General features: G+C 32.8%; 1 protein-coding gene across 1 annotated transcript; it reads right to left on the bottom strand.

The window, feature by feature from the left end:
• Positions 1–516: 516 nt before the first annotated feature.
• Positions 517–17,610, bottom strand: Sec10 (Exocyst complex component Sec10). Its single transcript, XM_088258803.1, has 14 exons — positions 17,406–17,610; positions 15,909–16,037; positions 12,427–12,534; positions 11,876–12,073; positions 10,349–10,597; positions 9,529–9,746; positions 8,296–8,508; positions 7,429–7,588; positions 6,388–6,531; positions 5,382–5,470; positions 3,711–3,900; positions 2,709–2,865; positions 1,868–2,031; positions 517–718 (listed from the first exon to the last, which is right to left on the bottom strand). Exons 1-14 carry the CDS (start codon positions 17,436–17,438, stop codon positions 620–622), a joined length of 2,151 nt encoding a protein of 716 aa, XP_088114929.1. The 5' UTR covers positions 17,439–17,610; the 3' UTR covers positions 517–619.
• Positions 17,611–17,935: the final 325 nt, after the last annotated feature.

Here is a 17,935-nt window from a genome sequence, read left to right as displayed (position 1 = left end):
TTAAATTTATTTTATCGCTATATTATACCAACTCTTATTAGAAAATTAAAATTAGTTATTACTGTTACACTGCACACGATCTTCCGGACAGTGATCAATATAATATAGGTATAGGTACCTACCTACTACAGGACACAACAGAAATGAAACTATGATTTTCAAACTGAGACTTTATTGGAAAAAAGAAATTGGTTAGCAATGAAAAAAAAGTCAATTAAAAAGCAAGTTTGAATAGGTTTTTAATTTTTGATAAAAAAAATCGAGAATTTTCTTTTGGAGTTCTCAATATTTTAAAATGAATTGTAACATCATTTTAAAATTTTGAAAAAAAAGTTCGTTATTCTGAGATCAGGTTCGCTACATTGAATTTTGGTTCAGTACATTTTATATGGAAGTTTTCCGGGGACGAATTGCAGATTCGTTATACTGGAACTTTTGTTGATTCGGTATTCGCTACAAAGAGATTTGACCTGTATCAATAATCCAATATTAATTCAACAATAATACAAACGAGAATTTTTATATTATTTATTGGATAAATTTTGTACAGTTTTTATATAAATAAAATATATGAATAAATAAAATCTAAATTAATACTTAATAATGAAAATAGAGCATGTTAATTGGAAAGTCCTTTCAGCAACACTGCCAACTTAGAAGTCTTGTAATCGGATCGAAGTTGGACGAAATTTAATAAAATCGAACGATCCAATTCAGCCTGCAAAAATAAATTATAGTTATGTTAAAAAATCCTGACTCAAACGTGTGATCTTAGACTATAAACCATAAATATTCTAAACCTAAAATGAGTTAAAAGCTTTTAACTACTGGTAGGTATTAGTAACAGTCCCCGTTACACTGTGAATTTCATAACAAAATTGTTGGAAAAGTATGTCATAATTATCCTAAGAAATGTCTCTGGATATTATATTGACACTGTCAACAACCCTTGATGTTTGTTAGCAAAATGAGAGTAAAGTAGAACAAGTACACAAATACATTTTGAATGTCCGGCATCCCGAAAAAGGAAACATATTACACTAAGACAGCGTCGTAGATACGTTCCAAAAGATTCCCCGAAATTTAAACAAAATTGAAAATTTAAAAATGATTCTCTGAATAATAATTATGAAAAAACAATGACGCACAGCGAAAATGAGTCTTAATTCAGTAACGATGCAAAGCGAGGTCTGAGTGTAATATGTTTGTGTCAGTTAAAAGCTTAATGGCTAATACTATTCATTAGTGAAATTTGAGCTACATTTATATAAGAATGTCATCAAAAATTGGACTTAGAGATGTGTACCACCAAGCTTAGCCGGGGCTACCATTCGGCTGATAATTTTTTCCATACACAGTTAAAAAAATTATGAAAATTCAATAACATCACTAACACCTTGCTTTATTTGATTTTAAAGATCGAATGCTTTTTCCATTGTAATGCTAAGCCTTTTCTTACCAGTGGATTACATATTTAAATTGCTACATATTTTTGCTCGGTTCAAACGATAGACAGCAAGTAAATCACTGCATCTTATTTTTCACGAGGAATGATTTCCAGTGACGATTGTCATCATGCTTTTAAGACCTTTAATGGTTAACACACTTCATGGAACAAAAAGGTATTTCTACCCATTCGGTCGATTGATGCTTAAGAACGTGACAGTATTTTTACATTCAGAAAAGAAGAATTTATTTAATGTTTTTATATGAATATTATACACCAATCTCTTTGTTAAGGTCTAAACTATATGTACATAATTATCAAATTCCATCACTAGCGGCCTGCTGGCGTAAAAAACACCTGTCCTAAATGTGTTAGTAAAAGTCCTTGAATAAATATTGTTGTAAGTATGCAATTATTTACCAATGTTTCTCCTTCGCAAACTTGCTGCAAGTTTTCCGGCTTCACAAGTAACAGGTTACAGAGGGCATGGAGTGTATTAAAGAGTTCCCCGATCAGGGGTGGTACGTTAGGTCCACAGAGAGCTTTTCGGTACTCATTCACATCGCAAATGGCACACATTGCACCTGAAATGAAGCATTGAACATAAAATTAACACCGAGAAAAGTTTAACGCGTTGTTTGCGGGAAAAGCTTAAAAGCGTCATTAATAATGGGAGACGTTTACAAGCGTTCTATTTGCGTACTTTTGGTACAGCGTACCAAAAAACGTTATACAAATCAGACTTGGGTTTGCAGTTACTTGTGATTAGTATATGACACTAATTAGCATACCAATTAGGGTTGGGGTTGATGAAAAAATTACCCACCAACAATGTTTTAATATTTGCTGTGCCAATAACTACTTATTCACACCCTTATCTGCACCCTATGGTGCATAGGGCACTGCATCATATAAACGCAGTGGTATCTTGATCATTAACACATGAAGGAAAGGTGATCAGCCCTCCGCTTCAGGTACCAGTCCAGGGTTATATTGACTGAATATTACAGTTAAAATATCACTAATATTTATTTAACCCCCCACTGGGAATCGAACCCGGGACCTACAGTATGGTAGCCGAGCCTGCTGACCATTACACTACGGAGGCGGGCTACTACTACGGAATAACTACTACAGGGGCAATAATTGATATAAACAGCGATTGTACCAATTCTTTTTATTTCTATTATCAAGAGTTCAATTCAAGATAGAACTGAAATTCATTGATAGATAAATAAATATTGTAGGATTCATTGTTTACCAGCAGAATTGAACTGGAAGTTCATGAGATGTTCGTAGATAACTCGGTGTAATCTGATCCCCAGCTCCTGTGTTACAGATCTAAAGTTCTCTCCATCCAAACAGTCATTGATTCGAACCATTGTCGTATTTAGATAACTGACAACAGTAAGGCACGCCTAGAAAATAAGCAAACAATGATTAGAGTAATACTGCATGAATCTGAAAAAGGGCATCAATAATTAGCAAAGTTTGCCAGAATGGAAGTGTGGTCAATGATAACTAGAACAAAAATTACATTTTAAAAGGTTGAAATTCAGAGATACATCATATTTTTTTGAGTAACATTATTAAAATATTTTTGCAGTGAAATAGTGAATAAGGTAATTAAGCACATTTAATATTTTTTACTTGTAAATAATTCATCAAACTATTAAAAAAAAGTTTTTTAGATATTATATTAATACTGCTACAATTTTTTTTTAAAGGGGAGTTTAGCCTAACATGATTAATTAATATGACCTACACTGTCATCTCTTTTGTAGGTAGAAATATCTATATAATACAAATAAAATTCAAGGGGCACACATGACATGACTTCTTTCAAAACATTTATGTAATTTATGATACATAGATAATTTGTGCATTTTATACAAATTTCATAACAAAATGTCTTTTTTTTTGTGTACAATTTTTCTTTTTTATAAAATTTAATGTCCGCCTCCATAGTGCAACTGTCAGCACGCTCGACTACCGTACTGGAGGTCCCGGGTTTGATTCCCAAGGGAGGGGGTCTAATAAATATCAGTGATTTTTCACTGTAATATTTATTCAATATTACCCTGGACTGGTACTTGAAGCGGAGGGCTGATCACCTTTCCTTCATGTGTTAACAATCAGATAACATTGTGTTTATGTGATACAGTGCCCTATGCACCATTGGGTGCAGACAAGAGGTTGAATAAAGATTTTAAAAATTATTTCTTCTTAATGATGGTAACAAATACGAACGAATATTTCTCACCGATGAAGCAAGAGTATCTACGTCTCCTTCTGGCTTGAAGTCACTCTTCTTGAGCTCCGTTTGAAGATACTGTTTCACCCAACCAACTATTGCAGTCAGCGATCTATCCAAGCCGAGGTCCAACTTCGATTCTAAATGCTCCAAAACCACATTCTTCTTCTGCATGCATTCTGCAAGTTTGGATGTTGAACTGAAAAATTACCCAAGAGGTTAATTTGAATATGTATGTAACTAATCAACCATTAATACTAAGTAACTATTCAACGGCGTATTGTAAAAGGGTAGGTGTTTGTCCATTACACGGGATTTCACTGTCCGGCAGTCTGGTTTTGTAAAATGAAAACGACTACGACAGTTAAGCGTGATTGAATTTACGCGCAACGTGTTTATGCACCGATCAAGAGCTCCGATCCGAAGAAAGATGGATAAAAGCACAAGCCAATCCAAGCCAATCGTTGTTTTAAAATGCTAACTGACTTGCAGGATGGTAAAATTACACGGAATTCCGGGTAGTGGACAAGCGCCCATAGAATGCTAAAACCTCCATTTTTGCAGATATTTTTATTCTTGTTCATATCTATCTTAATATTTTTTTATTTAAAATAAATTGTTTTCTATAAGTGATTCGGTAGTCACTTTGTGGTAATATATATGCATTTTTAATTTAAGTTGTGTGTTTAAATGTAAAAATGTTATTGAAATTGATCATCTGGTTTAACTTTTTAGAAAGAAAGTACATAAATAGTAAGATGGTGTTTGAAATGATGCGGAATGAAACACGTGTCACAATAGATTTTAACAAATAGTGGTATTTACCAAGCAAAATTTAAATTAAAAATGTATTGTTTTGTTTGTTGTATGATCCTAATGGGCCCAAGAGACAATTAATAAAAGAGAATAAAAAGAAAGAAGTTTTGATTGAAATGTGATCATGGAATATTAAAATGTTTTGTAAGTGTACACATATACAATCTTATGATATTACTTTTCATAATTTTGGAAAATAGTGATATTATCCAATTATAAGTTGAACAAAATCAGGTTTGTAAATCAACACATATGCAATAATGGCAACAGATATTGATCAGACATTATATTGTTCCCCCTATGGACGTTTGTGCACTACACGGAATTTTACCATCCAGCACTTCAGTTAGCGTGATAAAACGATGATTGGATTGGATTGGCTTGTGCTTTTGTACATCTTTGTTCGGATCGGTGCTTTTGATCGGTGCGAGAACACGTTGCGCGTAAATTCGATCACGCTAAACTGTCGTAGTCGCTTTTATTTTTCAAAACCAGACTGCCAGACGGTAAAATTCCGTGTAGTGCACAATCTCCCTATGCACAATCCAATATTATAAGTGTTTCAACTTGAGATACCTGTATTCAATCATTTCTTACTATCGGTGTCTGTATTTTTTAAATTTAACAAACCTGCCACAAAATTTAACATACTGAACAAAAGATTCAAAGAGTAATTATGATAACCAGTAGAATAATGAGGACACAAGAAACAAACAATAAATAAAATTGACATCATTTTCATAAATCGTAAATCATGAATTGTTTCAATTGCCTCTGCAATGATTGATTGTAAATGTATTAATGAGCAATATCAAGGAAATATTGACAATCTTATCGACCGTTCTCTGGCTCCATAAAACTTACCTGACACACGGTAAAACAAATTCTTGGAAATGTTTATCAAACATGTGAACTATTGTAAGACACTGTTTAACGACATCGAAGAAATGAATCTGCAATAAGAAAATCCCACGTGAATAAAATAAAGTGACATTTAATACATACTTCATCGCGATATAATGAATCATATTAATGATTTACTAAAGGTATACATACTTAATAAAATACAAAGGAGTGTCCCTCAAAAACATGATGTTAATCTAATAATTGTTACTAGCATTTCCATGAGAGTTGATCTAATAAACTCTCGGTTTTTATAGAGATAAAGCCGAAATAAACCCTATTTGGATATAAGTATCCAAATAGGGTTTATTTCGGCTTTGCATACATTTAAAATGAAATGTAATAAATTATTTTCTTTTAATTAAATGATAAGACCATTCTTGTTGTTTATTCAATCAATAATAGTCTGGTCTTTTTCTATTGCGCGGCTAAAGTACTTAAATCTGAGAGGTAATGATACTATGCAATGCACAAAAATAGGGTTATTACATTATCGCTACAAATAATGGGTTACAGAGATACTTAGTGTTAACACACTTAGAACAGGAAAGGTATACCTACTAGTTCGGTCGATTGATGCTTAAGGAAAGGGTATTTTTACCTGCGCTGGCCTCATTTCAAAGTCAAAAAAGAATGAATTATTTTTAAATATTTTTTATATGAATATTATATCCCAATCTCTTTGTTAAGGTCTTAACTGTATGTACATAATTATCAAATCCCGTAACCAGCGGTCCGCAGGTGTAAAAAACACCTGTCCTTAGTCGGCTGTCCAAACTTAAAACACAGTAAGGGGCATTTTTTTTGTAGTAAGCTTTTTTTGCATTTTTGGACTAAGTAGAATCTACTTAGTCCAAAAATGCAAAAAAAACCTACTACGAAAAAAATGTCCCTTACTGTGTTTTGAGTTTGGACAGCCGTAGTGTGTTAATAGAGGTAACACAAAGTGTGGTATTACAATACTCACTTTGGGTGGTGTTTTATTTTCAGCAATGGGTACACTCTGTAGTCCGAGGTCCACCGCATAGTCACAATGTTCCACCAGCAGTTGTTGCACCATGGCCTCCAACAACAAGGTTGCATTTGCAGCGAGCTCATTTGGTGCAGAAAGCTACAAAAATATTGGTAAATTTGTCAAAAGATACATAAATATTTACAAACATAAATACATTAAAAAGCTCATTTTATAAATTTATCTGAGAATAAAGTTTTGATTTAAACGATACATTCAACAGAAACAAAGGAAAAATCTATACAACATTGTAAATTCCTCGTATTGCAGGGAAAAGCGACTATTTCACAGTAATTTAAATTGTCATATTAAACTTCCTCTCTATATAAACTCTACTATTTCACGAAGTGTAATGGTTACACTTTCCCGAAAGAGTAGAGTACAAACTCTGTTTGGTTATATATAAATCAATACATTATATAGTTCCAGAGTATTATTTATCGATTCGACATTAACTTTGTGGAGTGACATGTTGATTACTTAAAAAAAATATTAAATGCACAGCTGTTTTAGATACTCTGGAACTATTTAAAAAAATGAAACACTTTTATAATACCACTTAATACGTTTTATTTAATTACACACGACTAGTTTCGAAAACATCTGTAGTTTTCAAAACTAGTTATGTGTAATGAAATATAAGTGGTATTATACAAGTGTTTAATTATTTTAAACAGTTCTAGAGTATCTAAAAGAGCTGTGCATTTCAGACGAATTGGTTGACAGAAGTCTCGATCTCGACGCTTTGATCCACTACAACAACTGCCATATGTAAAGTGATCTAACGAGCTCGCAACTGCACTAATTTTGGTGAATTGTACGCACGTACCAAAAAATTTTTGAGTGCAAAGTGTTGATACACATATTTCAATGACAATATTTTTTCAAGATGAAAGATACTGTTTTTTGTGCAATTTTAACAAAGAGTCGTTTTTCCCGCTCATAGCATATCCAGCAGGGAATGATAAATAATGTACTAATTGAAATTATACATACTGCTTTGCATCTGATAAAGGAAGTTTTGGCATCCTGTAACATTTGCGTTGCGAGTTCTTCGGACAAAAATGTCTCTCCACCATAATTTTCTATTTGAGCAATATTGATATTTGCTCTTGCTCCTATGACGGCTTGCAAATCTCTACGTAGTTCTTGGAACCTGAAAATTTTAATGAAATAATGTATCATTCAGTATTACAGGGTGATTTTTTATTTCAAACGAGGAAATATAATCGTCCATTACTTCTTTGTTGCTAACTAAAATCTATTTCTTTATATGAAAATATTGTAAATATAATTCAAATCATATTAAAAGTTGGATGAAGTCTCATTGTTCTTCTTTTGACCCTTATCCACATCCAATGGTGCATAAGGCACTGCGTCATATGGAAGTGGTGTTATTTTGATTGTTATACCTGTAATACTGATTAGTGAATCTACCAGAAACTTCAAAGCGTTGCTGATAATAGTTGTTATGGATTTAAGTAGTAATCTAAGCTTATATTTATAATCGTCAATTGATTAAAAGAAGCCACGAGTAAGATAAGAGCAAATTCGTATCACCAATAGATGTCACTAGTGAAAATTCTATTGATTCATGTACAATGTTTCAAAATTGGATCATAAATTTAAAACTTCCAAGAATTTGAGTAGTGTGGTTGTCAATCATGGGTAGAATTGGTGAATGTTACACGTGTGTAAAGTGATCACTTAAACCCAATAAATGCCCAGACATCCATATTCTTCTTTAACTATGTTGAGATGTCAAAAAATAATATGAGAAATAACTCCTATAATTGGAGATAATCCAGATTTGCCAACAAGTTTGATTTGTGAACAATGTTGTTAACAGTTCAATTCACATACCCTCCAGTTTGTATCTGCTTCCTTGTGTGTTGTCTCGATGCATAGTACTTTTGTAATGCTGTACTAAAACACGCCTTCAATCTCTGGTGTTCCAATCGGAAGTAAGTTTCCAGAGGTTTCCCAACAGCCCCCCCGAGGGCCCCCATCCGACCGAGCAGTCCACTGGATGCCACGTCACCAAGTTTGGATAACTGCTCGCACACTTTTTGGGTGCTGAAATGTTTAATTTTATAATATATAATATAATGCATTTATGAGTATCATTTTTTTATTGAAATTTTATTTGGTAAATAACACTTTTTTTCAAAATGTATTGCGAAACGTTATTATCAATCACTTATGCGAAATGCATTGAAACATGTCACAGTAGATTCTAAGAAAAAGTGGTATTACTAAGTAAAATTTTAATTAAATATGGATAGATATTGCTACAAACTAATGACAGCCGAATCAATTGATAGGATCATATTTGATTGCTAAAAGTTTTTCTTAAACTAATATTATATTAGCTGAATAGCACATATAAGAAGTTGATTGAAATGATTACTAATCAGTTTGAATAATCAATAATTTTTGAGTGAAGGGGAAAAAGGTGTCCAGATTTTTTAAAAGGAAAAAGTAAAGTTTTATGATAGGAAAATTTCCTGGTGAATTTTTTTAATCTGACAAACTAACCATAAGTTTGCACGTTTTAATAAAGACCCTCACAATACTGTACATAAGTTCATCTTAGAAAAGTCTTAACCTGTCCGGGAGTATGGTCATACAAACATGTTCAAACAAAATTTTCCTCAAGAGTAACATGAACATGAACAGCCATATTTATAACAAAAGTTCGGTGATATTTATTTCTGAAATGGCACTTGTACTGCTTTCTGTGGTGGTATTTAAACACTAAAACCACAGTTCAGATTATTTTTCTGTTTATCCAAAATATTTTACGTAAAACAAAGTTTGTGTGACGTCTTCGTAATGATGCCGTGAAATAAAACGTCGATAATTTTTATATAAAACATGTTAACTGGTCTAATTATTTTTTATTCAAGAAAATGTTATAGCATAGACCATGATAAAAAGTTTAAAAAAAACTCACTCCCAGATACAGTTTTGTCTGCAGAAGCTCAATCCCGGACAGGTTAAATACAATCTATATACATACATACATACGTATTCTACAGAACTAGCAGTACTCACTCTAAGCCAGCGAAATTAAAATTCATTTTTATTTCTTACCTTATATACATGTCATACAGGTTCTTCAAGTATTTATCTAAATCACTTTTATCAGACAATTTAGTCTGGATGTATTTCTGAAGTTTCAAATGGAAAATATTCAGTATGTATTTACTCATCACTTGGTCCGGGTTTGAGAATACGGTTTTAATTATTGCATAATTATTTTCACACATAGGCAATATGCCAGCAAATACATCCCTGCCTGTGAATGAGCTCTGGAAAAGAACATGATCAATATTGTTAAAAAAAAAATTGTCATTCAAAAACACGATAAAATAATGTATTAAATCGTTTTAAAATTTTATGCTTTGTCAAAATTAAGTAGTTAGCGTTTTAGGAGTTCAGTTCATTTAAAAAATTCGATGTAGATAGCGTCTTACACGCCTGAAAACTAGGCGTAATTTATTTTATATATTTTTTTGTTTGTTTATTTTTGTAGATAACGGTCAGTTGATAACATACACCAAATATCTCAAAATTTACAAAAATGTAGTTACAGCACTTTACGTGGGGCATGTCGATATATTCATATAAAGACTACAAAATTTCTTCTTTTCTGACTTTGAAATGAGGCCAATACGGGAGATAAAAATACCCTTCCCGTTCTTGAGCATCAATCAACCGAATACATATGTAGAAATTTCTTGCCGTCTTAAGTCTTCAATAAATAAAATTGATAAGATCATATTTTCTTGGATGCACACTTCAGACAATGTTTCGATGTGTGTAGGACAAAATAATTTAAAATCATTCGGTAAAATTAAACATAGGAGAGGTTGACAATTACAATATAAAATGTCCATAATTATTTGTTTACCATTTGGCTAGTTTCAATAAAAGCGTCAATGCACTGTGAATACCCCTTAAAGTTGATTAAAATGGTTGCAATTTCCTTCATCCGAGGAATATTTTCTGCAGTTTGAGCTCGTACAAATTCTTCAATTAAATTTCTTTCAATCTCATCATATTTGGATTCGATTTTCTTTTTGGCTGCTTCAAATTTATCAGGCGGTAGTTCCTGGGCAATGGTATATAATTTCTGGATCATATCTGCAGCTTCATCGATCTGTGGATACAAAATCACAATATTTATATGTATACAGTGGAAACTCTTATAACGAGCATAATTCTTTCCAGCATCTTACGCGTTAAGCGAAACACTTGTTAAGTGAAACATTTTTTCCCATACAAATCAATGTAAAATACGATAATGCGTTCCATGCTGAAAGAATATTCAATTTTATTTTATATTTTTTTATTAACATTAACAAAATTACTTATAAATTGTTAAGGAGTATAAAAACATGGAACACATTTAGATTTGAGAAATAAACCTTAATAAAAATATGAATTTGTGACAGATAATTAATTGTTTTTAACTAGAAAATTGTCTAAAGACAGTTTGTGTTTTCCGACGCTCCTAAATTTGGCGTCACACCATTATCGTTGAATAAATTTGTAGCACGAATAGCCACCTCCTTATTAGGGTGATGCTTCTTAATGTACGATGCAACAGTTTCTCTTGCTCTCAGCATTTCTCTTATTGTGCTAGAAGATTGTCCGATAACATAGTCAGTGTGGGGGAAAGAAACTGGTTGCAAACAGCAACCGACCGAAGGAAATGGAAGAGGGCTATATCCAGCATACAGCAACAGATAGCTCATGAAGAAGAAGATATTATAAATTATTATTAGTGAGAGGGCATATTGGATGGATCCTCCTCGAAAGATATCTAGAGGAAGACCAAAAAATTCATGGACGTTGCAGAAAGATAACATGATTCGAAGGCATGGCCTAGATGACGTTGTCCATGACAAAAGGACCTACAATCTGAGGACAAGGAGAGCTGACCCCAGCAGTCTACAAAGACGATAAGTTGGGATGTAGCCAAGAAGAAGAAGAAGTAAGAGGGCGTGCGTTTATCAAGGCACCGAGTGGCAGGCTTCCGGGAGAGGCTGATGAAGAGCTCCAACCTCATCATAAAGCAGCTTGTGGAGCACAGATGGGGGCTGGACATGTGGCAGCACTGGAGCACAGTGCTGCGTTTGCCAGCGATCTTCATCTACTACATCTCTCCAAAAAATTATTTTATTTTAATTTTTTTTTCTTTCGCCGTTTCTTCTCTTTATTTTTTATTTGTTTATTATCTTCTTTCTTCTATCCATGTTCGCTCCCTAGGTGGAGCATATGGCCAACACGTTTATTATAGTAATTTTAATTTCATTTAGTAAAAAAAAATTGTTAAACATATATGGCTGACTAAGTATTGCACCCACCACTTAGTCAAGCTGGAATAAAAATGTATTATTATTATAAATGCTTGACTAATTATACCGTCATGTACCTTAGTGGGTTGGTTGAATATATCACTCTGCACCGGACCTGGGGACAGGAAGTCGGCTAGCAACGTAAGCAGTGCCAGGGCCGCAGCAGCTCTAGCTCGGGGCTTCTGTGCCGCACCAAGCTGTTCCCCTACTTGAAGAGCACGACCCCCCGCCCAGTTGATGCGCTCATCCAGCTCCGAGAATACTCCCACAGAGTGCTAAAAACTCAGCACCATTATAAATACATTTTAAAAATTATTATTCACTATTTTAAATTATTATTTTTAAATACATTTTGTCGGGTTGTGGTCCCGTGGTTAGTGTCGCGGATTCTTAAGTCAGAGTTTCTCGGTTCGAACCCACTCTACCACAATTTGATACCTATTTCTAATAATGAGCCGCTTAGGCTCACAGAAATAATATGAAATTAATTTGTAATAATATGAAATACATTTATCAAGGGTCCCGATAAATTTAATGTAAAAAATAACTCCTAATTGGAGGTAATGCAGATTTGTGAACAAGTATTTGGACACACTAAAAATGTTATAAAATGAACAGTGTTACTAACTTTATGTTGTTCCTGAAGTTGAGCTAGCTTCAATGTATAAGTGTCTTCTTCTTCTCTTACAGCCTGTTCTAGTCGTAGACATTTCCTTTCCTGTCTTTCTTGAAGAACCTGATCAAATTAAAATTATAAATTTCATGCGACTTTTATTTTATTTTTTTTACTTTATGTACAGAAAGGAAATAAGTACATTGGCGGGCTTATTGCTAAAAAGCAATATCTTCCAACCAACCAAAAAGAGACTAGTGATATTGATCAAAACGTTTGATACTATATATAATAATAAAATAAAACCCTTATCCGCACCCCAGTGGTGCATAGGGCACTGCGTCATATAAACGCAGTGTTATCTTAATCATTAACACATGAAGGAAAGGTGATCAGCCCTCCGCTTCAGGTACCAGTCCAGGGTAATATTGAATAAATATTAGAGTGAAAAAATCGCTTATATTTATTTGACCCTCCCTGGGAATCGAAGCCGGGACCTCCAATACGGTAGCCGAGCGTGCTGACCATTACACTACGGAGGCGGACAAAAATATAGCTGTTTGCAATCAGAGGGTAGATAGTACTTTAAAAAAAAAAACATAAATTACAAAACATGATAATAAGGTGGGCAAAGAAAATAGAGAGTTTAGGGAAAAACTAAGGGAGGAGGTTTGGTGGACAGTTAGGATGATAAATAATAATGTCTCAGACGTTTCTTAAAAGTTATTAGAGAAGGTGCATTTTTTTACAAGGAGAGGTAATTCATTCCATGGCAAGGAAGAAATTACTGATTATACTAGTATTAAATCAGTGGTCGATAAACTTATCAGCCTAAGGGCCAAATATGCACATAACAACAGTAAAAAAAATTCTTGGGAGCCAAATCTGATCAATTCTAGTACATTTTTAGTTTTGAATATTGAAAGCATTAACTTTGTGGATCATATTGATATATTATTTCGAGAAATAAAAAATACTTTGTGTTCTGATCCACTCACATTTTTATTAACCAACTAGTTTCGGCAACAACCTGTTGCCCTCTTCAGGGTTTAGTAATAAATAAACCCTGAAGAGGGCAACAGGTTGTTGCCGAAACTAGTTGGTTAATAAAAATGTGAGTGAATCAGAACACAAAGTATTTTTTATTTCTCAAAATAATATAATTCTAGTACAAGTTTATTATAATTTTAGACCTTTATTAAATTACGGGTACACCCAATAACACTTGATTTAACACAAAATAAGGAGTGTTTGATAATGTCTTAATAAGACAAAATGCATCACATATTATCATATATATGTAGATAAAAGTAGAATTCAATCCAATAACCTTGTTTAATTTTAGATATATTACCCAACAATAAAAAATAAGGATTTTATTCATTGATATAAAATATTTTGTAAGTAAAGTATCTATAAGAATACTAGATATTGCAAATAATGTAATTAGGATTTTATTCATTGATAAAAAATCTTTTGAAAGTAAGGTAAAATAATGATAATAATTTGTATAAATTTTAAAGCACCATTTTCGTAAAATACTACTTCAAGGTCGCTTAAAAGGACATGGATAGTAATAATAAATATAGGATTATGATGATAATGATATACAAAAAATAAATAGATAAAAGCGTCGTCAATCTGTCTCGGGCCATCGAGTGGGCTGAGTCTGGAGCGGGGAAAAGATGAGTATCTATAAGGACACTACTTTTTGCGAATAATGTCCTTGCATCTCCTTTGAAAGTTTGATCAAGTCAGGTTGGCATTTTGTTATTTTTAGTACGTTTCAAGGTATCAATAAGACGATTTCTGAGTTTGCTTTTAATAAGGTTAACTAACTAACTAACTAACCATCACGCCGCTTCCCCGCAGGGGTAGGCAGAGAGAATAGAGCGCCACACCACTCTGTCCTTGCAAACATTCTTCGCCTCTTCCACGTTCATGCATCTCCTCATACATACCCGCCGATTGTTACGACTCCTAACCTGACCACTTTCAAGTATTTGGCATACCTGATTGTGCCATGTTTTTCTCGGTCTTCCTCTGCTTCTTTTCCCGCTAACATTCGCCTCATAAATTTGTTTTACCGTTCTTTCCTCACTCATTCGTTCTACATGTCCAAACCATCTCAACACACCTTTCTTAATTTTATCGATAATGCTTATCTCAGCTTTGCATTTTTTCCTTATTTCACTATTCGCACATCTATCATACATCGTTTTGTTACACATTCTTCTGAGAGATGGCATTTCGACTGCATTCAGTCTACTTTCATCCTTCTTTTGCCAACTCCATGTTTCACTTCCATACATTAGAGTTGGAACCAGGATTAATAAGGTTCATGCTAGAAAAATATTGTTTGCACGAATACGTGGTGTCGAAGAGACTTCTGCAGATATTTGTGCCGGAGCCGCACCTGAAAGGTCAAAGAGCCGCATGCAGCTCCTCAGCCGCACTTTGCCGACGTATGTACTAAATTAATGCACCCTTTTAGAAAATAGTAATCAAGTTTTTTTTTTCTTCTTTATTTTAAATTCTTTTTCATTATACAAACATGGAATAAATTCAAATATAAAAAAATATGAATAAAATATAAATACAAAAAAAGATCCCACAAAGGCATGGCCTGTGTATAAGTAAACAATATAGTTTAGGTCATAGTAAAGGACACTGACAAGAATACAATAGGTATTATAAGTAGAACTAGAATAATAAATAGTGTTAATATAAAATACAAAAATACAAAATACTTCACTATCAGAAAACAAAAAAAAAATTAAAACATTTTTTAAAAATAAAATTTTAAAAAGCCAACAATCATAGTCCCAATGTCAGATTAGAAATTAGCTACAAATGAATGATAAATTATCTTTAAAATGCATGAAATTGTGGTTTATTCAAACTAATATGTAGAGAAGAGCACTTCATAGTTGCAAAAGATAGTCAGCGACAAAAAGATATGGAGAAGAAAAAGAACTAATTAAGTTATGGTGTAGGAGAAAAAGAAAGTAAGAAGTTATGTGTACCAGGTAAAAGCGAAGGCACACAGAGAACTCATGACGCTCACTCCTTTCAACAACGTCATATTTCAAAAAACTTGATTTTCCAGGAGATCGTTTTTAAAGTTTAAAAATATAGTGAAACGTATTAAAAATAAATATCAAGCCACTTATTGAACTTTTTACTGTGCAACAGATCTTTTTAGGTAAAACCTAAATGTTTTTTCACAATTTGAAAAATATTTAGTATATTTAAAAAAATAATTAAACAATACCTTTTCTTCAAAATGCAAAAACAACACTTTCTGCCCTGTAGCGGGTAAATATTAAGTTGAATATATGCCGCTTTTGCTGGGATATAGTACATTTTCTGGGCATTCCGAAAACATGCACAATTGAAAATTGATGATTTTTGATATATGACGTTGTTGAAAGGAGTGAGCGATAAGTCGTTGATGAAAGTTGTAGTCAAAATATGAAAACATATTATTTTGCTACCTTTAAATCTCTGATGGCTTGTGTAAATGTCTCGTGAATCAATTGAGGCTCAAAGGGCTTGTCGGGCCCTCCTTCTTTCATTGTCCTCCATGCCAACCTTTCCACAAATTCATCGGCGTCGAAAGGCTCCTAATAATGTAAGAAACGAATTAAACATTCCAAAATCAAATAATTAAGCTAATTTTTTTTAAACTATCCATGCATGGCAAACAGGGGTATGTTGTTCAAACCCCTCCAGTTATTGAAATTATCAATTTCATGTGTGAAATTACCTGATATTAAAAAAAAAAACTCATTTTCAATTCCTTTAAAAGACTGCCTATATAGCAAAGATATTTTATTTAAATATTTCTGATAGTTGGGTTTTTTTCTTATTCTTTTTTGACATCTCATCAAAGATGAAGAAGAATATGGAAGTCTGGGTATTTATCTAGTGAAGCTCTAGTGATTCAAGAGCAATGTTTCAGAATTGGTTCATATATATATATATAACTTCCAAGAATTTGAGTAGTGTGGTTGTCAATAATGGGTAGAATTGGCTAATTTTCCATGTGTGTTAAGTGATCACTTAAACCAGCCTATGACGGTCGTCAGCCCCGTAAATACTCAGACTTCCATATTCCTCTTCATCTTTGATGAGATGCCAAAAAATAATATGAAAAATACTCCTATAATTGGAGATAATCCAGATTTGTGAACAAGTATTTGCACACACTCAAAATGATGTAGAGTTATTTTCTTACCAAATGTGTAATAAATTCTATAACTAAGTAACTAACCATCACGCCGCTTCACCTAAGGATTAGGCAGAGAAAATAGAACATCCATATACACACCAAATACCATTAATTTATAAAACAAAAAATTAGAAACATATTAATATGATGAATGGTTTGGTTGAAAACTAATTTTCACTGACCCAATCTGGTTGATAATTTGACCAGATTGGGTAGTCAATAGTGTGGCCCGCGGTCAATGTATTATCTCTAAGTCAAAAAATTTGCCCACTCTGGGTTAATGTAACAATTACTGGATTATTTTTTTTACCCTACTATGAACTTTTTTTTCAAATATGTACGCAAATGTATATTTGCTTATTATATTGCAGCACATACAAATTTGACAGATACGCTGTAAAGGTATTATTTATAAAAAAAAATAGTATCCTAATATTATTTATTCAAATACAAGATTATAATTATAAATTCAAGTTCAATAAGCATTCATTAAAATAGAATAAAATATTAAAACATAGTATTTTCAAGTAACAAGAAAAAATGGGCAACTATCATTAAAATTGCGAAGGTGAACAGAATCAAGAAAATGGTAAGATAGACCCTCACAAATGTTACGCCCACCAACAATGGTTCATCCTTTTATGCAAATACAATAATAAGATTTAAAACACAAAGAAAAGTATTTTAGTAATAAATAATTTTAGATGCTTGAACCTGCATTTTATATTTAGGAAGAACGATTAAAATAAATTATAATTACCTGTTCGAGCTCTTTCATATATTGGCTCATCATTTTGAATCGAATTTATTTTCAACTTTGTGAGATTAAATTAATAAAAGGCCATATAAATACTTTTCTGGATAAACTCTTTCAATCGTTTTCATTGATATAAAAAAATAACTGAAAATACTGAATGAAGTATTTGATAATAATTTGACAGCAGAAACGTCAAAAGCGTTAATGAAAAGAAACATAGACTAAAATAAAGTTTGTTTATAAATATGACACGTTTTTTCTCTCCTTATTTGTAAAGGTACCTGTCTAATTAAATGAAATTGTGTACTCGAGTGAATTATGCTTACTAACTAACTAACCATTCTCCGCAGGGATAGGCAGAGAGAATAGAACGCCACATCACTCTGTCTTTGCAAACATTATTCGCTTTTTCCACGTTCATGCATCTCCTAATACATACCCGCCGATTATTTCGACACCTAACCTGACCGCATTCAAATATTTGGCATACCTGATCGTGCCAATTTTTTCTCGGTCTTAACCTGCTTCTTTTT

This window comes from Brachycentrus maculatus, unplaced genomic scaffold (assembly GCF_059751285.1).
Source record: "Brachycentrus maculatus isolate JH-2025_06_01 unplaced genomic scaffold, ASM5975128v1 h1tg000104l, whole genome shotgun sequence".
In the NCBI taxonomy this organism is placed as follows: domain Eukaryota; kingdom Metazoa; phylum Arthropoda; class Insecta; order Trichoptera; family Brachycentridae; genus Brachycentrus; species Brachycentrus maculatus.
This window is presented reverse-complemented; position numbering and strand designations above follow the sequence as displayed.